We start from the raw sequence: 22,364 nt of genomic DNA, 5'->3' as shown, positions 1-22,364 counted from the left end.
TCAGGTTTTACCATCTTTGTGGGGACATTTGGTCCCCAGTATGTAGCATAAAAAGTATACAAGTACACACACTGTATATATATACACACACAGACAGAGAGAGAGAGAGAGACAGACACACACACAAATGCATTTGGAGCATATCTACATGTCTATAATTCAAGCAGAATAAATGGGTGTGTTAATACATGTTTGCAAAATGTAATCATATAAATAAATTATATAAATTAATAGATTTTGCAAAGAATCTTAAGGAGATCATATTTGGGAATCCTTTGCATCAAAATGTTTGAAAACCCTTTATATAAAAATAAATGGTAAACTTGTTGCATTTTAGTGATTCAGTGACTACAATTATCACACTATTACAATAGCCTTTATTAAATTAAGGCAACATATAAAAAATGTTGCTATACTTAAATTTAACAAATAACCTGTAATTTAAACCTGGCCTGAATTTCCTCTGATTGCGCAGCTTTTATGTTGTTTAATGTAAACGCATACGTCCTACGTCTTACATCACGTTAGTGATGCTCTCTAGCTGTCTGTTCTTTCTGCTTGTTGGTGTATTTATTTTTCACTTACTTTGATAAAGAGTTCTTTCAGTACATTTTCAGCAAGTATCGATCGGTTCTCGTTTGCTGGCCTTCACATTGTGAACGTATAGAGTGACCGACGTCTGCGCATGCGCAGTGCGCGTCCGTTAGGCCGTTGCTGTTGGAGCGGGAATACGCACAGTGGTTGACTGACAGCAGCACATCTCTCACCTTTACTGGTCCTTCAGCTGAAATAACAGCACAGCATGCCTCGAGAAATCATCACCCTGCAGCTCGGACAGTGCGGGAATCAGAGTGAGCCATTCGCTGTGTATCATGCTCTGTTTGATAGTCTCGATATAAAGAGTTAACGCTAGCTAAGTTAACTTAGCTAGCTAGCGAGCTATCACACTGGTTAGCTTTGAAATGACACAATAGATAGAGTCAATGTGGTTTTGGTTGTTTATAGGAGCTTTTCGTCAGCAAGAAGCCAAAAACTTATTCACTAGTTTCCACTTATTGACTGCTCTTAATTTTTGTTTGCTAATTAGTAGTAAGTTAGTAATTATATAATACAGTTAACTGTAATGAGTCAAATTGCAATGTAACCAACCTGACCTTCTAAATTAGTGTGTTTATGTATGCAAATAATTCTAAACGCTGCTTTATTTAGTCACGTTTGGCAGTGTTGGCTAGAGGGATTTGCATTGTGTTTATCTTTTACTCTGAGAAATATGGGGTTCATTACAGTGTGAGTCTCGTGAACTGAGATAGACTGTGTCAGACTTGGTCATTAAAGGCAAATGATCATTAAGGGCAAGAAAGGATTTCTGTCAAAGATGTGGTATAAACAATAGCCATTACATTCATATTCACACCACTATATAATGACATTCGGCAATAGCTTACAGCCTTTTTACAAGTGTTCTTAAGAATCCAGCATTAATGGACCAAAAGGTTTGTTTCTTCTCTCTCTGTGCAGTTGGATTTGAGTTTTGGAAGCAGCTGTGTGCTGAGCATGGCATCAGCCCAGAGGGCATCGTAGAGGAGTTTGCCACTGAGGGCACCGACCGGAAAGATGTCTTCTTCTATCAGGTACACAAATATAGATTAATTTGGCATTTGGAGCTAATCAATCACCAACCATAATCACAACACAACAAGATTGCTGCTCTAAAGTCTATGTTTTATTCAGCGATATAAACCACTGAGTTTGTATATAGACACCTACCTTATCATCAAGACAACAAGCAACATATGAATAGTATTACAATGGCTACTTGGCCATTGTGGCCAGTGTGAACAATTTCAGTTTAAATTTTAAAGTAACAGTTACTTCACTAGCATGATTGTGTTTACATACAATATTGCCAAAACTTTATACACAATAAAGTTTTTCCCGTAGCTCAAATAGTAGAGCATGGCGCTAGCAACGCCAAGGTCATGAGTTCGAATCCCAGGGAAAGTAAGAGCTGATAAAATGTAAAAACTGTAACTTGAATGCAATGTAAGTCGCTTTGGATGAAAGCGTCTGCTAAATGCATAAATGTAAATATCAAGAAAAATAAATACTGCAATAACAAAAAAGTGCAATACAAATACTATTAAAGCAAAGTTCTAAGTAATAAATACAATAACAATAAAATATAATGTGTATATATAATATGAAAAATAAAATGTAATTCTCACTAAGATTCTTCATTGCTAGTTCACATAATTGACCACCAGGTGGAGCTAGGTTCCAATGCTTGCAGCTGTTGTAAGTCCATTATCCTTCTGCAATCATGTGGAGGTCTTTTCACAATCTGACGGAAAATTAATTTGAAATAAATGGCACAGCTTCTAGTTCCATTTTTTCGGAACAAAAGACTATTCCAATTAAAGAACAAAATTAGTTATTTCACAGAAGCTGCAGTGAATTCCTAATGTTTTCAAAAGGACTGCTTATATTTCTTCTGAAATGAGGCATTAAGTGTTAAAGCTCTCCTCTGATGTGAATAGATTGCGTGAGTCACAGTATTATAGTCATTTCCTCTGTATTATGACTAGCTGTGTGCTATGTAAATTAGTGATCTACTGATAAAGATTTTTTTTATGGTGATGCCAATATCTTAGAGAGCAGGGTGGCCAATAAAAAGTGTGTGTATATATAACAGATTTATGCTTCTTGATATCAAAGTCTTGATTCTGTAATCCTTTTATAGTGCTTTCACAAATAAAGAAATTTAGTTTGGCCGTCGCTCAGGCTTTAAAATGCACACGTCTAAGGAACTAACTGCTAGATTCGCCAACTTTTTTGTGGTATGTGGAATTAAATATTTATTAGATATTCAAAGGCTTTAAGAGTTAAAGAGTTTAAATGATGTGCATTTGCTTGGATATGAGAAGCTATTATTGCATGTGCCTGTCTATTAATGTGTTGACTTTGTCAGCACTGTCAAAATAAAAGTTCCTCTTCTGACAACTATAGACAGAAAAGATTTGATCGATGCCGATAAGTAAAAGATGACAATTATCTGCCAATATGTCAGCCTTGCCTATACATTGTTCAGCCACTAATGTAAAGCAGCAGTAGTCAGTCTTACTACTGATACATTACATAATAGATATATTTTGGAATTATCATAGATGCTTTCATTTTGCTGTCTCAAGCTGCACAAGTAATCATAAGCATCTTTAGTAGACCTGAGTTGCTTCTCATTTTTTAAATTGAGCATCCAAGTTTTATCCTTTCCTTGTAAGGAGTATTGAGAAGCGCTTTTTCTCCTCTGTTTTGCCCCCCTCAGGCAGATGATGAGCACTACATTCCTCGTGCTGTGCTGTTGGATCTGGAGCCCCGAGTCATCCACACCATCCTGAACTCTCCCTATGCCAACCTGTACAACCCGGAGAACATCTACCTGTCTGAGCATGGCGGTGGAGCCGGTAACAACTGGGCCAGTGGCTTCTCTCAGGTACACTGAGTGATGTTAGACATCAAATAATTGATGACTTTTATTTTAGGTTAAATTTCTGTTATATTTTAGGTGATATAACTTGTCATCATTTCTGACAAGTTTTTCACTGTTTAGTCACTTTTTTTTGCTGTTCAGATAGCGTGACAATTTAATTTTTAATTAGATATTAATAATGACTATTAGAGATATTTAATGCACTCTCTCAGGGCCTGAATTTTGGTGTGGGATTGCGGAAACTGGACATAATTTATATAATTTTTTTCCTGCAATTTCTGCACTTTTAATGCAACGTTTATTAAATGACATGCAGGTTGAATTAGCAAATTACTCCAAACAGATCAAATCAGTAATTTGAAATCTTTCTGTCAGACTGTAATTTCACAGACAGCACAAGTGATTCAGCCTTTCTATAGTTTTGTGTCTATGAGAGTGTGAAGGCTGATAATTAAAACAGCCTTGGTTCCTGTTAGACTTGGTGATACCGGTTAAACTTGCTACAATTGGGATGATGCACCGTTTCAAAATTTTAACGGTGTATTAATTTAGTTCCTATATTAATAGTCGAATGAACAGAACATCCTTAAATAATGTGTCAGAGATGTGTTCTTTATCAGCGAGTCAAAACCACAAGCGCCACAGGCTCGCACTAACAGATATTGATGAACAACACAAAACTCAATCTGACTGCACTTTGTTTCCATTTTAATTTTTAGTTTAAATATATTCAGAGTTTGAAAGCTAATGCTTTTTCACTTTGTGTAAGCAGTTGCACAAGAAAATTACCCCCATTTCATAATTTAGCGAAATTTTTACACTTTTAAATGTATATATGTATCTTTATATCTAGTGGTCGACCGATATATCTCCAAGGTCGATATATCAGCCGATATTTGGCATTTTTTTTTCAAATATCGGCATTGGCCGCTAAGTTTTTCTGTTTGGCTGATGTGTTCGAGTCGGGACTTTTATTTTGACGCCGCTGAGAGCAGCTGCGCCTGAGTACACAGTGCTCACATTCTCCCTTGGTCGATAAGTTCTCTCACATTCTCTATCGGTCGACCACTATTTCTAACAATATAAATATGATTCAGCACATTGCATCAATTGTAGGTACACAAATACATTGAGTGATTAAACATTTAGGTGATGTAATTTCTTAACAAATTATGCCACTTTCCAAAATGAAATTCAGTTATGATGTGGTCAAGCAACAGTTATATATTTATTGTACAAGAATTTAGGGGTGCTCCGATCAGGATTTTTGAGGCTGATCGCCGATCACAGAAAGCAGTGTCTGCCGATACGATCACAGATACCAATCTTTTTAAAGCCTTTTTTTTTTATCATGTAGAATTATTTATAGTGATGATCCAATCAAGATTTTTAGACATTTATTTAGAGCCTGAATTTCATTTTTGAAAATGAATTCCCCTCTTAGGTGACTCTTGTGAGAGGGGATTTTTTAATTTGAGGGGTGGAAGGGGGCATTTTTTTGACATTTTTAAAAAATATATATTTATCTCACCCAAATGTTTGATTATGCACTGCATTTTTGTTTTGACAATCGTGCAATTGTTGCACAATACCTTGCATACAGCACAAGCCTGATTCATGAGCTGTGAGGCGGCCTTTTACACTAGGTTCAAACATACTCCGTTTGCAGTGCGTATGCAGTCCATCTGTGGTACGTAAGCGATGCAGAAGCAGCACTGACTGTGCTTTCAGACAAGAGTCCACTACTGATCCGTGGCTGTTTACTACAAACACATTTATCCATTATTTTGCTTTCAAATCCAAACATTGTTACTGAACATGCTTTTTCAGCACTGTGATTTGTTTTTACACTGTACAGTAATACAATCTTTCATAGACGTGTTTAAACTGTTGTTTAAATTGTTGCAGATTCGATTCCTGGATCGTTTCTGAGATTTCCCGAATGCATTGCGATTCCTCTGGAATCAATTCTAAGCGTAGTTTTGAACAGCAGATGGCGCTGCATGCTTTAGAAACAGCCGTACTCTGCTTGTTTCAACATCCTTACACATACTTGAACCTAAAATAATAATTCATAAAATTCAAAAAGGTTGAAGGGTGTTCACAGTGGGCTGTGTTTACATTAATCTCGTGTCATAAAAGCATTCTGAGCATTTGAATGTGCGGATAAACTAGATTAGAGCGCCATCTGCTGTTAAATATAAGCTCATAATCGATTCCAGAGGACTTGCGATGCGGGAATCGATTCTGCATCGTGCATGATTTATCGTCCCAGCCCTAGTGTTGACTGTGAAACACAGTAGACTTTAATTATATGCATTTATGATGTAATTACTACACTTTCGTGTCAATCCATGTTCATATTTACCACAAACAATGCGCTGTTACTGTAATTCAGCGCTCTACACTGCTGCAGACGCACCGCTCCTGGAATGCACAACCATGTGCAGTATGAACGCTTTAATCTGTTAACATGAGTGTGGAAAAAAATACGCACCACATACGCATGCCAAACAGAGTAATGTGAACCATGCATTATGTGCGCTGCAAATGTGCATGAGCGACGTCGGTCTCCAGGAGAGCACGCGAGTGCTGAATGGTTTAAACACTGGCAAGAATTAAAAGGAAATGCAATTTATAAACTTTAGTGATAACGCAACACTGCCTCGATTGTACAAGTGACAGATCCTGTGTCAACTGTGCAGCGTGCAGCTCGCTTATAATGCAGACGCGATGATTTGAAGCCATTTGAGACTTTCACTTGCACTCTCAGTACTTGCATTCTCAGACTTGCACTCTCAGACACTTGCGCTTCCGCGAGTGATGTCACTTGCAGTCTTTTTTTTGTTTTGTTTTGTTCTATTTATTAATAATTTTTTTGTTTGAATCTCTAAACAGTTTACAACAGTAACCAGGTGGTGAAGACAAGAAAAACAGAAACTAAATTACAATGTCACTTGCAATCGCCGCTTGCACTCTCCGCTACCTGTGACGTCACTTGCATTCGACACGAATCGTGTGTGTTGCCAATAGAGACAAGACGCTGTGGTGGTTAAACTATTAAAACTAATTTAGTACAATTACGAACAGGGTCCTGCAAGTAATTTGTAGGAGAAAAAGACAAGACCTACAAATCCATGGCTACAGAACAGCAGAATATGAACGCAATGCGCAAAGTCTCTCATTAAGTGTTTTCCTCCCGCAGAAAAACATAAACACTTAATATATGGCTTAATGTGTTAAGATGTGCTATTAAAATATCAAATTCAATATTCAGCTCATGTTTAACAACTTGTTTTGGTTATTAAAATATGGTCAATATATTTGTTCATTTCAGGGAGAAAAAATCCATGAGGATATCTTTGACATCATTGACAGAGAAGCAGATGGCAGTGACAGTCTGGAGGTATGATTCTCAATGACTGTACTCTTCTTTATGTATTATGAATGGGTTGGTTTTTACCCTTTAGTTGTGTCATTCTTTAATACCATTTTCTTTGACTTTTAGAGAACATTTGGGTTTTAAACAGATTCAATTTTTAAACAAAGTAAAACTCTTACTGATTATCTCCAGATGGTAAAGTGACGTACCATTTGACGTACTTCAATTTTTTTTCCGTTGCTTTTTTTTCTCCTGCACACCTTTCTACGGTGCTCTGTCTGTTCTTTTTTAGGTTGCAGACATACATCGACCTATTTATACATATAGCTACATTTATATTTTATATTTTATATATATATATATATATGTATATTAGGTTGCCACAGACGGTTATACAAGTGTAAACTTTTTTGCACTCTTAATTTACAAGATACAGATGTTCCTCCCATTAAAACAAGGCGACTCAGGCCTCCCTACATAATCGGTGTCGTTCACTTTATTACCCACAATTACTGGTGTTTGCGGGCACATGTATAGCTTGTATGTAACTGGAGGTTAGGGAGTGGTTTTAGGTTAGGGAGTGGTTTGGAGGATGGTGTTACCAGTCAGTCAGTTGCATGCTCGTGTGTGAGCGTGTAGCATATCATGCTAACTGTTGAAAGGTGAGGAACCGAGAGACTGGTTAGGGCTTGGGGCAGAAAAATTCCCCAGATATTTAAAATGTGGGGGAAAAAAAACATTCCCTCAATTTACCCAACATGTGATATATTTCACGATATTCTGAGAGGAATATTGTGATAGAATTGACCATATTGTTTATTTTTGGCTTAATTATACCTTGAAAATATATTCCAGCAAAGTGTTTATTTTTAAACAAAAAATAATTCAGTTGTAGTATTGTGAAATATTAGTACAATTAAAATGTTAATTCATTGTTTTAACGTAATTTATTCCTGTGATGCAAAGCTGAAATGTGACCCTGGACCACAAAACCAGTTTTAATTAGCTGGGGTATATTTGTAGCAATAGTCAAATTTATCATTTTCTTTTATTCCAAAAATCATTAGGATATTAAGTAAAGATTGTGTTCCATGAAGATATTTAGTAAATTTCCTACTGTAAATATATCAACACTTAATTTTTGATTAGTTATATGCATTGCTAAGAACTTCATTTGGACAACTTTAAAGGTGATTTTCTCAGTATTTTGATTTTTTCTTTTTTTCTTTTTTTCTTTTTTTTTTTGCATCCTCGGATTCCAGATTTTCAAATAGTTGTATCTCGGCCAAATATTGTCCTATCCTAACAAACCATACTTCAATGGAAAGCTTATTTATTATTTGCTGTTTAATATTTAAGTGGAAACTGATATTTTCTTCAGGATTCTTTGACAAGTTAAAAAAACAGCATAGAAATGTTTTGTAACATTATAAATGTCTTTATTGACTGTGTTTACATCTGCACCAGTAATGTGATTATTTCCAATCAGAATAAGAACTTAATTGCAGTTAGAGGTTTATATGACATGCGCAAACCTCTTTACTCCAGTTTACATGCAATTTTCATTATTCTGATTATTGGCTAAGAAGTGTCATTATTTTTAACGTCATTATTTGCAAACCCCACAACACAAATGATGAACTCACAAACATAAGGCATGTTACTTGCCACTTTGCCAAATACATCAAAAGCAAAACATGACTACAGATGTATTGGAAGGTATTCAGTGCTCTTTGATTTTAAGTTCTGTTAAAATCAATGAATCTCTCTACACTATACAGTGAATCACAATGCACAAAATGCCTGGACTTTGTTTGTTATAATGAGAGTATTTGCAAACTTGCGTAACTCAGCGATGCTCTTACTTTCGTTTGAGGGTGATTAGCACCCCTGTAGAACTGGGCGTGCTTGAGAATAATGTCAAGGAGTTAATTTGTGTAGTTGTGTGAACAACACGTCCAAGCACATGTGCACTTTGGTCAGAGTTGTAATAAGGGGATTAAGGCAGAGGTAGGGATGGGTACCGAAACTCGGTATTAAATCGGTCTCGGGGCTAAATTATGAAAGACCGGAGTATCGATAAGCTCTGACGTTATCGGTACTTCTGTCGGTATTGGAGAAATTAAGAAAACACACATACATTTATTGTTGCTCTCTCTCTCTCTCTCTCTCTCTCTATATATATATATATATATGCATATGTATATGTCGCCAGCTGTTGTAATATTATGTGCAATAATATTCAAACATTTGTCTATGATGCATTTTTGCTATGCGCAATTCAGAAGCGAGATCGCGCTCACGCGGGAGCTTCAGCACACGCAACATGAAAGTCCTGTTTAATTATGATAGAAGAGAGAACCAACTATTCAAACATCTGCTCACACTTTAGGCCTGTGGCTGTTATATTAAGCTAAGTATTTTTTTTTTTTTTTTCGATTTTGGCTTCCAAGGATTATAGCCGCATTTCACCCTTCCCTTCATAGCGGCGCGGATTCGTTCCTCCGAACCAAAACTTATCTGAATCAGCCCAATCAGTGATTGTTATAAAATGCCGTCTTTACTGTTGCTACATTGCAGGACATATTTGATAGTAAAACGTTGAGAGTACAATCTGAACAAGTGACGCTGTTCAGGCTGAAATGTGTGTGCGCGCGTGTGCCTGCGCGGCGGCGTGCTCCAAAACGGACAAGCAAAGTACACTTTGAGCTTCGGGCGCGTCGAAATAACACACAAAAATATGCCAAAAAAATACACACACAATGTGTCAAAATGGCCGGTTATGAGAGTCTTCACTTTTATGTTTTAAGTGGACGAGAACAGTTGGGAGAAAATCCGATGCGTGTCAGTATATTGTCTTAAAGTGTCAGACTGGAGCTTGAGCCATCAATATTAATCAAAGAACAAAATGCAAAGAGAAAATCACCCACAGCTCTTAATCTGAACAACGTTATAGCTTTAATAAACATAAATCTATCAGTACATACAGTGAAAACTATGCAGTGCTCATTTAGATTTGATTACTTTTGTAACTATTACTTACCTGAACATTAATATTAGTAGACCTTCATGGAAAAATGAAAGCACTGTTTATTTCATTTCGTTTGTGTGTTTGTTTTATTGTATTTGTCAGTTTGTTTTACTTTGTTTCTTTGTTCATGTTGTTACTGTATCTTATCTTATGTATATAAAACACTAAAAATACCTGCGCACTGGTGCATTTACAAATTGATGAAGAGCAGGCATGTTTAGTATTTTATATACATAAGATAAGATACTGTAAGAATATGAACAAAGAAACAAAGTAAAACAAAAAGTACCGATAAGAATACAGTTAAAGTACCGGATCGATAAGCAGTATCGATAAGAGTAGTAATACCGTTAAAACCTTAACGATACCCATCCCTAGGCAGAGGTCTTCAACCCTGTTCCTGGGGACCGACTATTCTGAAGAGTTTAGCTACAACCCTAATCAAACACACCTGAAGCAGCCAATCAAGCTCCTCTAGACTGCTTGAAAATTGCAGGTAGGTGTGCTGAAGCCGGTTGGAAGTAAACTTTCCTGGAGAGTGGGTCCCCAGGAGCAGGGTTGAAGACCTCTGGATTAAGGTGTTTAAATGCCTATATATTGCAGTTAGAATTGGCATACACCACATATTTTAATACAAGTATGCTTACTACAATCATGAGCTTAATCCCATTATTTTGATTGAAGTATTGTTTACATCATGTTTAGTTTAATCGCAATATTGCCAAAATCCCATTATAATTGCATTATGAGGGTGCATGTAAATGCACTGATGATCACTATTAATCAATTGAACAGAATGTGTTTAATTTCGTTCAAAATAAATTTGACTGAAAATGCTTTTATATATATATAATTTGAAAGAATATGTCTTCATAAAGGCTAAAAATATCTCTGAACATCAGTTCTAGTGAGGTATTTCCCTTTGAGAAACTGACACTAGATAGTGGGCAGCACAGCGTTAATCTATTTTTTTCTGGTCACAGCTAGCATTTAAAGCATCTTAGTACTCACATACATGTGTTTTATATGTTAAACATTCTGTTTTTGTGTGTTTTTTATTTTATTCTTCTAGGGGTTTGTGCTTTGCCACTCTATCGCCGGGGGAACAGGATCTGGTCTCGGGTCCTACCTTCTGGAGCGACTGAACGACAGGTGCAAAACACAATTCACTGAAACAGCACTTTGAATCCCCCTGCTCGGACTGCTTTTGCAGTCCACGCTCCCTCTCCGTAATCACAGAATCACGCCCTCTGCATTGTTCGTCTAGACTTGCAGTCATGAAGCGTTTGGGTGGCAGTCAGTGTAATTAGAGGGAAATGCAGGCAGCAGCGGCCGTCACTGGGTGTAATTACCTCTCTTTAGGGGTGTGTTTAATACCATTGCGTGTGCAACCTCAAGGGCACAAGCGGCGTTCTAAACATTCAGCCATTCTTCTGTCTTTTTTAGGTATCCTAAAAAACTGGTTCAGACCTACTCTGTCTTTCCTAACCAAGATGAGATGAGTGATGTTGTCGTACAGCCGTATAATTCTCTTCTGACGCTAAAGAGACTGACCCAGAATGCAGACTGTGTGGTGAGTGAATGCGCGCACACACACACACTGTCTCTTAACCTGTTCAGCTGGTCTAGAATTCGGGAGGAGGTGTTACACACACACTCCAGGATTGTGGATCTTAAATGAATGTGTTTCTATTTGAAACAGAGCCCCTCTCATATACAGCCTGCTACTCTTAACTGCACATTTCCTCAGTTACACAATCCACCTTCCCAAACAGACCTTCTTTCTTCCTCTCCTGCTTTCATTCCCCAAACAGCAGCAGATGGAGAAAAGAGGGTCAGTCCTATGTGATTATCCACTTCTGTCCTTCCTAGGGGTGGGGCGATATGGAAAAATTTTTTTTTTTTGAAATATCACGATGCACGGTTTTATCACGATTCTTTGTCATGTTGGTTTTACTATTTTGGTTTTACAAGTTGTCTAAGCTTTACAGCCACAAAGCCTTTCAAGGTAACAAAAAAAAAGGCATGGCAGATATTTAGGCCAAAGTGAGCGAAGATAAAAATCTTTGTCATTATTTTATCTTTCTTATTAAAAAATAAGAACAAAGATACACATTACAAATACACATAATATACAAATAAAACAAACAATGCTTTATTTCCAGGTACAATAGGTGTATTTAGCAGGAGCATTCAATGAAATTGAATGAACAAATATAAAAATAAAACACTAGATCCAAAAATAAATATTCTGTCATCTGTCTGTCAATTCTGTCATAATGTTTTATTTTTATACCATCATTTACTCAAAAGTTGTTTTAAACCTGAATGAGTTTCTTTCTTCTGCTGAACATAAATGCTATTTTGAAGAAGGTGGAAAACCAAACAGTTGCTGGTCCTCAGTGACTTCCTTAGGATTTTTCTTTCCTGCTATCAAAGTCAATGTGGACCAGCAACTGTTTGGTTACCCTCATTCTTCAAAATATCTTCTTTTGGATACAGGTTTGGGACAACATGTGAGTGAGTAAATAATGACAGAAATTAAATTTGAGGGTGAACTATCCCTTTAATGACAGTCGACAGCATGTTTAGTGTCCTGTCCCTTTAAGAGCTGCACGCATCTAATATACAGGCACGCATCCGTTTCTCTCTCAACAATTTACTTTCATTTTAGAGATAACCAACTGAGTCTGTATGTAAACCTTGTGTGTTTTGACAGTATTAGCGCAAAATATAACTTAGTTGAGTAATCGGGCGCTGTTAGACAGGCGTTTTAGTGCTTCAGGTGTATGCGCTCAGAAAAAGCGCATGTCAGACCAGCGCGCGAATGAAACATTTAACCAGCAAGGCTTGTGAGCAAATAATGTACTTTTGCGATCGCGAATAAGTGCAGTGTCCTGTCAGAGTAACTCTACTGCTGTATGTCGTGTTGTACAGTATATAGAGACGGAGGCGCCAGAACTGTATTTGATATAATGTGTGCTGTAGCACGATACTACCATATTACTTCAAAAGCAGATCGTGGAGACATTTTTATCATCCACGATCAAAAATCGTCATATCGCACACTTCTACTCCTTCCATTTCCTCCTTAGTAACAATAGCTTGGTCCCTGGGTTCATTTCATAAATTTTATTTTACTTTCATATTGATATCCATCAGCACATGATTGAGCAGATATTTATTCAACAAACACATCCTATTGACTCTCTGAGGACCCAGTAATTGTGTTTGTATATCCTTATTTGAGTTTTAAAGGGATTTATGGGTTTGATCACCATAGCAAAAGACTGAAGCATTACAGCATTATTCATATCTCCAGCTAATATCTATGTGTGAGGGCTGCGGTTCAGAATAGATTGGGCTTTAGTGGAGCAAATGTCATTAGTAAAGGGTAAGATCTGTTTTATGCATATTGTGTTTCTTGCAGCTGTCTGCTAGCTTCATTATCGTCTCTGGAACATACAGTATAATAATGTCAGATCAAAGAGTCAGCACAAAAGATGAGGTTAATAGAGGTAGATGACTTTCTGTCTTTGAGAATACAGAGCTAGAGTTAACACCATGTCATTATTCTTAACTCTTAATTAAAAAGAGAGAAATTTCTGTCATAATTTGTTCACCACCATTTTGTTCTAAACCCATTATACTTTTGCTTATCTTTGAAACACAAATTTAAAGAAAATCAAGCAAGATTTCTGTTCTTCCTTTTTAAAAGTCAGTTTCACTCAAATATTCCAGCTTGTATACAAAAATATTGTACCTATGCAATGTATAAATGTAATACAAATTAGGGACAAAGTTCATTTTAAAGGGATAGTTCACCCAAAAATGAAAATTCTATCATTAATTAATCACCCTCATGTCGTTCCAGACCCATAAGACCTTTGTTCATCTTCTGAAAAATATCTTAATTTGTGTTTGAAGATGAACGAAAGTCTTCCAGGTATGGCTGTGATGGTGGCCATGACAACCGAGTCACTGCTGTGGTTGATTGCCACTGGCGGTAATGCGTCACACACTCTATAACATGCATAAAATACAAAGTTTTGTATACAAGTGCAATAATACTAACAGTTGCAATAGAATTCGGTATTTATAGGATATACTATTTAGCTGTAAATTGTTTTATTTAGACTGTTAATTCACAAACCTCAAACGCCATGGCATTTCCTTTACACCATGTCTACACCGGACACGAGAGGCATTGCGTCACGACAAAAATACAATAGTCAATAGAACACAATACATTATAATCAGTGATGCTGTCTACGCTGGATGCGGCACGACAAATGCCCGACAGTAAACTGATGCCTTGTTTTATTTATGATGTGCTGACACAAAGTTCAAATGATTTTAAGGGTCGCTTTGTCACCTCCAGTGTGAAGTGTTAATTGGGTGAGCAATGGATATCTCAAGAGCCGTTTCCAGTTGCTATTTGTGAAAGGAAGCCAGCGAAGACCCGCTTGCTTGGTGGTGGAATGAGGCTAGATACCTGGCCACGGTGGCTTAAAATGCATTTGCGCAACAAGCACACCAGCTGTGTTCAGTGCGGCTGGAAACATTGTAACACCAATGAGGTCCTCCCTTAAACCGGACAATATTAACATGTTTGTTTTTCTGTCAAAGAATTTAAAATCTAACATTTATATAAAAGCCAAGATAAGCTTAAGCATTAGTGTTTACATTCTAATTGTTATCAGGCAAACGCAGATTAGGGATGTGCCCGAAGCCGAATACCTTATTCGGAAAGGCACGGATAATGGCTTCAAAACGAATCACGAATTCATCCGAATAACAGAAAAAATATTCGGCAGACACAATCACATGTTTGCTGGAACAGCACATTAGTGAGGTCATAATAATGGCTAGAACTGCTTTGATAGCGTTTGACACAGTTTCATACAGATAATATCATGGTGATCATTGCGTTAAAGAATGTGGTCTCCTCAGCAATAAACTATCCGTGCGCTCCTTTTTGGATTTGCTGCCTGTCTGTGCCGGATTATTGCAACTAAAAACAAACACAACCAATCCCCTGAAAAAATGCATCAAAATAAGTTTAAATCTTGTATTTTGCAAATAGGATACAGAATCTCTAATCTCAACCTTCAAATTCCCAGTTTATTAATGCCCTAATTACTTTATTAACTCTGTTACATTTAGTATTAAAACAAGTCCAGCGACGCTAATAACTAGATCTGGCAACATGATGGAGCGGAGTGGAGACGGCATTTGCGCCAAGCTCGTTCACTCAGCTGCAGCGAGTCAGCCACATGAATTTATTCAGCGACATGATTTTAAATAATTTTTCATGTTTTCAAATTTTATTTTTGAACATGAAACATTTACGGAGGTCTGGACCTCATAGCTGGCTATGGGCCTGGATGTATAAAGGGAATGAGTGTAAACTAGCCTATATGAATAAAATGAGCGCAAATCAATAGCTGTGTCGGGGTCTATGCGCGTCTCTCAGAAATCAGAGGGTTGTCTGGAGTTATATCAACTAACTCGCAAAAATATCCTGAAAACGGTCCTAACTTCAAACCTTTTCGAAATCCAACTGTAAAAACGCATTACATTAGCCTTTTTTTGTGAATGGCATTACATTTAATTATACAAGACGAAGAAAAGCGAGGATTGATCAAGGCTTTTGGAGGGTCCAAATGATTTGTTTGATCACAAATGATCACAGACTCCAGCAATACATGATCTCCAAGTTACTTCAAGTTCAAGCGAGCTTTATTGTCATTCTGCTATGAGTACTGAACACATTCTTTCCATTTCTTTTTTTTCTACTAGTGCTCTTATTTAAGATTGTGGATGCTTGTCTCTTGACAAATTTGTATAGTTTCACTGGAAAACAAGGAGAATAAAGTTATTTTTCTTTTTTGATCAACATTTTCTGTAGTTTTAAACTGAAAATATTTGCAAAGTTATAATTATAATAAAAATAATAATTTATTTAGTTATACAAGGCATATTTGTTAAATGAAAACTACGAATCGAACAGATTTGCATTTAAAATGGTATTTTCACGTAATTTGACGGACTTCCAGTTTAAGCCAGGCCCACTTCCGGATCCATCCGAATACAGATACAGATACAAATAATTTTGAGATTGTCACAGATACAGATACAAATGATGGCTCCGCTGCACACCCCTAATATATATATATATATATATATATATATATATATATATATATATATAAACACTATGTCACCGCCGGTAGTTAGCCTTACTTACAGGTTTGGAATGACATGAGGGTGAGTAATTAATCACAGAATTTTCATTTTTGGGTCAACTAACCCTTTAAGATTCAGTTTTCTTTCTAAAACAAATTCTAACAAAATCATCAGCACGGTCAAAAAATTTACGGAGCCATCAAAAGAGTGTATAATGTTTCCATGCCACATAATATTAACCACATTGTTTTGAGATGAAAATAAATATTGATATGAAATTCTGTTGTGACTGTAAGCAAGATGGCAGTTATTGATACAACTCACAACAATGAATTTCTTTCATTCTGATTCCACTTCTTTAAATTTACATTTGTTCATTTGGCAGACACTGTTATCTAAAGCGACTTGCAGTGTTTTTAAGACAATCCTTGTATCCATTTGTGTTTTCTGGAAATCGAACCCATGACCTTGCCAATGTTAGCGTCTTGCTCTACTAGTTGAGTGTTGCTTGGTTCTGCAAGATTCTGTATTTTCTAATTTGAAGTGCAATTTTAAATACTGTTGCTATCTTAATTCAGATTTAAGTAGCATTGTCAATTCCATTCAAAATGGATTTGTCGACTCAGACTGGCTACAGATCTTAGGACGTGAAAAGACCTACAACACACAGTCCTGACATGTGGTTAAAAATCTCTTCCCTTTTCTTTCTCTCTCCATGTCTTTTTCAGGTGGTGCTTGACAATACTGCTTTGAACAGAATCGCCACAGATCGGCTGCACATTCAGAACCCCTCATTCTCTCAGATCAACCAACTGGTGAGTTTTAAAAGTCTGTCATTTACAAATTAACATGTCAAAATACAGGCCCCTATTCATCTGTCCTGAGCTGAGGCATCCAACCCAGAGAGTGTCATTTTTAAAGCCCATCCCTGCAGCAGATAGAGGGACAGGCCTGGTGTGGTTCATGCAGGGACAGTAGAGTCACTCCTCATCTATTAATCACAGTTGGGCGCTGGCAGCTCTCTCTGCGATAACATAAATCCAGACAATCAGAAAATCAACCTAACTAAAGCCAACCGTGAGTTTGTTTGGCAACGAGACAAATGAGAGAATGATTTCTGTGTATATATGCAACTGTCAAGAAAATGTGTAATCTAAATCACAAAATGTTAGCATTAGAAAGCAGCTGGGTGTTCTATCACAGCCGTATTGTATTATCTGCATAGAATTTGAAATAGCACAGCCTGTCAGTTTCGGGAGGATGAAACATGGGGAGTTGCCTGATCCCTGACATGCTGTTGTGTCACATTCTAATGAGTTGGTAATAAATAACCATTCACATCCCATACAGCGCTCTCCTATGCTTTCCTCTTATACGCCCATTCTTATAGCATCTTGCTGCGAGGTGAATAGTTCACTTTGTCAACTCATCCATCACTGTCTTCATCACCTCTAATAGACTCGGTCATATGAACTTTAACGATGCAGTGTGCAAATAGAAAACCTGTTTCACCAGTCTAGGCTATTGTGTTCATAAACACCAGCTGCTTTTACATATACGACACGTTTAGTGTACCATTAGCACACCCAAATAATTAAGAGAACACAATATAAAATGAAAATAAAGGAGACTGGTCAAATTTTTTCCCCCACTCACTTGGATTATCAAAAGACAATGTTTGCTTTTCTTTAACAAGGTGTCCACTATAATGTCAGCAAGCACAACAACCCTCCGTTACCCTGGATATATGAACAATGATCTGATTGGACTGATTGCATCACTCATCCCCACTCCCCGCCTCCACTTCCTCATGACTGGATACACACCGCTGACCACCGATCAGGCCGTAAGTTGGTCAAACATAGGAATTTGCATTAAGATCCTTTGCAGAAATGCAAAGTCGGTTGCAACTCTTTGTTCAACTCACTATTGATTCCAGTAGGTTTATGTTAGCATGTTGCTGGGTTAATGACTCTTAGTACAAATGACTCATTTTTAATTACATCAATTTAATCTGTCAGTCCCATCTGTCTGTTGTTCTGCCTGCCTGCCTGTCTGTTTTTTTCATTAGTAAAGACATGAAATTTCTAACTTAGTTTCTCTCTTTTGTGTCCGCTATCTTGGTTTTTAATATTCTTCTTAAAATTTTACGTAATCTTTTCAGGTGGCAAGTGTGAGGAAGACTACAGTTCTTGATGTGATGAGGAGACTCCTGCAGCCCAAGAATGTCATGGTGTCCACAGGCCGAGACCGTCAGACCAATCATTGCTACATTGCCATTCTCAACATTATTCAGGGAGAGGTGGACCCCACACAGGTGTGAGCATGTTAAATAAACATTTATTTGAAGTTATGTGTGCATGTCCTCATGTTTATATGTGTCTCTGCAGGTCCATAAGAGTCTGCAGAGAATCAGGGAGAGGAAGTTAGCAAATTTTATCCCATGGGGTCCGGCTAGTATTCAGGTGGCACTGTCCCGCCGATCCCCCTACCTGCCCTCAGCTCATCGTGTCAGTGGACTTATGATGGCTAATCACACCAGCATCTCTTCAGTAAGACCTGATATTAAATTCCGTCTGTACTGCTCAAAAATGGGTTTGAGCTAGGTACTATATCGGTGATTAGAGATTATTGTTTTTAATTTCATCTATATCAATTGGTCTTGGATATACAAAGTTTGGGGTTAGTAAGATTGTCTCTTATGCTCGTCAAGACTGCAATTGTTAAATTAAAAAACAGTAATATTTTGAAATGTTTTAAAATTTAAAATAAACTATTTTAGAATATTTAGAATTTTCTGTATCATTACTCCAGTCCTAAGAGTGAGAGTAACGGGAATATTTCCTGATCCTAAATTTATGAGTGTAGTTAAAATCAGTCTCAGCCAGTGGACTAAAACATATGCTGTTTCGGTACTAGTGGCATGAGAAATGCAGGACACTTTTCTTTTTTTTTTTTTTTCTTTTTTTTTTTTGAACTTCACTTTTTAAAAGAATCAAAAAGATACTTTTAAAAACAGCAATGGAAAAAAAAAATTATAATAATTTCAATATCATTTTCATAAGTAGAAATTTAGGGGTTAGGGTTTGGGACAGCCACCTGCCAATTGAAAGTACCCAATAAATGATGATTTTATATATATTAAGCTTACTAATGTTTTAAATATTATTTTGGGTTTCAATAGAAAATTGAAGGATCTTAATAAACATCTAAGTTTTGAATACTTAAATGCTTTTTAAATGTGTTTTTTGGTTGCAGGACAGCAGTTTGCACCAATTCTGTAGAATGGCCCTTATCTGTTATCAGCCATAAAAGGAAAATTATTATTTATTTATATATAATTAACATAGTTAATTTTATATTTACATTTATTCATTTAGCTGACGCTTTTATCCAAAGCGACTTACAATTGCTATATGTGTCAGAGGTCGCACGCCTCTGGAGCAACTAGGGGGGTTAAGCGTCTTGCTCAGGAACACATTGGTGTCGCACAGTGGATTCGAACCCGGGTCTCTCACACCAAAGGCATGTGTCTTATCCACTGCGCCACGTTAATTTGTTATTTTCTCAGAACCCCAAACAGGGTTTCCATGGTTATGAAAAATATCCAGGATATCCAAATATAAACTTGTCTGGTTATGCTCAACTCTAAAATTATTCATCAGCTAGAATGTTCAAGAGTGCGGTTGCTATGAAATGTTTTTAAAAATCCATATGCAGTAATTGCATATGATTGGAAACTCGTGGAAATTCATCGGTCAAAGATGTGGGGAAAAACTTGACGTCTTGTATGTAGAAAGGCTAGATTTGAGCGGACCCTATAATCTCTGTTCTGCTCTCCCTCACTCCTAGTTGTTTGAGCGTACCTGTCGTCAGTATGATAAGCTGAGGAAGAGGGAGGCCTTCCTCGAGCAGTTCAGGAAGGAGGACATATTCAAGGACAACTTCGACGAGCTGGATAACTCTCGTGAGGTGGTTCAGCAGCTCGTGGACGAATACAGTGCCGCCACACGCCCCGACTACATCTCCTGGGGCACACAAGAGCAGTGAAATCCCCTCCGCTCACTCCCTTAAGCTCTAAAGGGGAAAAGGGCTCCAAACTCATCCTGTAAAATACAGTGACTCCAGTAGTGAACGCACCTCCAGAGACTCGTGTCCATAAATCTTTCACCATACTGTTCTGCCAGAGGCTTCTCTGCGTTACCGCCGTGGTGAGAACCGCTCACGTATGTATATAAATGTCATTTGTCATGTTTACAGGCCTAAAGAAGAGTTCTTCATAACCTGGTGCCTCTATCCCGAGCTGTAACTTTCACTCTTTCTCCCTCTCCTCCCGATTTCCTTGATTTCTTTGATCAGAGAATTTATGGCTCCGTCTTAATCTATTTTTGTACTGCACTCTGCACTCTTCTGCACAAAATCTACATCAATCTACGTCAAGGTGGCCTGCACACAAACTTCCCTGACCACACACACGTTGGACGTCTACACCGATAAAACTGGGTGGTCTCAGATGAATGTAACTGTAGGAGGGAGTGTGAAAGATTAAACCTCTTAGAAGAGATCAGACTAGAAGCATTTTATGAATACACCATCTCACTCCCTCACGTTCACGCATGCATGCTTTTAGACAAAAGGCGCTTGCTTTCAGGGGATAGACTATGATTGTGCGATTGAATCAATTTTCCTCTCGGTCTCGTTGTCGTGGATTACTCTCAAAGATTATCTTGAGTTTTGAGAGACGATCAGTAAAGTCAAGTGTTATGCTGTACCTCAATCCATCCAGTCAGCAAACCCTCGTCGGGTTCTTCTTTTAGTCAATCAAATCAGTGAAGTTACCTCAAAGTCTGGCAGAATCAATCGTACACCACAAGCTCAATGCATCACGTTTCTTCATTTGAATAATTTATTCTTCTGCTCCAGTCTTCCTTGTGCTGGAGTGAAACATTCATGCCAGGTTTCTGTCTCAATGCTTTTTTCCCCCCTTGGTTACCACATGTTCTTATTATTAATGTTATACTGTGTATATAGTTTGCTGTCAGACTTGATGCATTTACTTGAAGTTCATGCGAATAAATAAATGTTTTTCTACAAGCATATTTCCATAGTGTGCAAATACTGATTCCTCTCAAAATCATCTGCGCTCATGTCATAGTCACTCACATGGGTCATTTGACCTTAAAACACGAAATATATCAGGAATTATTGCCTTTACCTTTGATAACCTCTTTGGTCTTTGTCTCATATTCCAATACTTGCTACAGATACTGATAAGCCGAGTCAAGGACATACTCTATCAGGTGTGTTCCACCCTGCTCCTGGAGGGCTTTGTTTAGCTCCAACCTGTCTTAACACACTCGTCTGGTAGTAATCCTGAAGACCTTGATTACCTGGTTAAGGTGCGTTTAATTAGGATAGTGGCCCTCCAGGAACAGGATATGACGCCCCACATGGTAGAAGTTACACTTTCTGCACAAGTGTCTTCACAAGCAGTTTCTGTTTTTTCCAAAGGTTGCAGACATTTCATGTCTCTCCAGTGGAATTTTTTATTAGGGACATGCTGGTCCCAAAACGTAATTTCATATATCAAATCAAGAGACCGTTTCTCAGAACTGCATGTTATTTTCCTTGTAGCTGGCATGTTTATTTTCAACAGTTGGTTTCAGTGGGGTTTTTCATCTTTTCTACTCATTATAGGATCTTGATGCCTGGTTTAATTGAATGCATTTAACTTTTTAATAAAGCGTGAAAACATGACAAACAGGCAAAACCATCTAGATTTTTCTAGATATGACTATTCATAACTGTTAGCAGTCAATACAAGTTATAACATTTCTAAATATTATGTCTATTAATATATATATATACTTTTAAAATAGTAAGCATATAGAGTGAAAAGCACTATAATAATGAAATTATTGCACTTTATAATATATATACCACTGTTTAAAAGTTTAGGGCTAGAAAACAATTTGTAATGTTTTTGAAAGAAGTCACCAAAGTTGCATTTATTTGATATAAACTAAACTAATATATATATATATATATATATATATATATATGTATGTATGTATATATATATATATATGTGTATATATATATATATATATATATATATATGTACAGTGCCCTCCATAAGTATTGGAACGGAAAAGACAAAATTGCTCTGGTGGCTGTGTAGTCAAGACATTTGCAAATATGATTAAAAGATGAATACGAGACAGAATGTCACATTTTATTATTAGCTGTTTCAACACACGTTTTACCAAATAAAA

At 37.1% G+C, this 22,364-nt stretch overlaps 1 protein-coding gene across 1 annotated transcript; it reads left to right on the top strand.

The window, feature by feature from the left end:
* The first annotated feature begins 516 nt into the window (after positions 1–516).
* Positions 517–21,190, top strand: LOC306862863 (tubulin gamma-1 chain). Its single transcript, XM_079405907.1, has 11 exons — positions 517–851; positions 1,519–1,631; positions 3,323–3,490; positions 6,825–6,893; positions 10,973–11,052; positions 11,347–11,473; positions 16,818–16,904; positions 17,786–17,935; positions 18,254–18,406; positions 18,480–18,641; positions 19,942–21,190. Exons 1-11 carry the CDS (start codon positions 803–805, stop codon positions 20,137–20,139), a joined length of 1,356 nt encoding a protein of 451 aa, XP_079262033.1. The 5' UTR covers positions 517–802; the 3' UTR covers positions 20,140–21,190.
* The last annotated feature ends 1,174 nt before the right edge of the window (positions 21,191–22,364 follow it).

Source organism: Barbus barbus (genome assembly GCF_936440315.1).
Source record: "Barbus barbus genome assembly, chromosome: 4".
Taxonomy (NCBI): Eukaryota; Metazoa; Chordata; class Actinopteri; order Cypriniformes; family Cyprinidae; genus Barbus; species Barbus barbus.
This window is presented reverse-complemented; position numbering and strand designations above follow the sequence as displayed.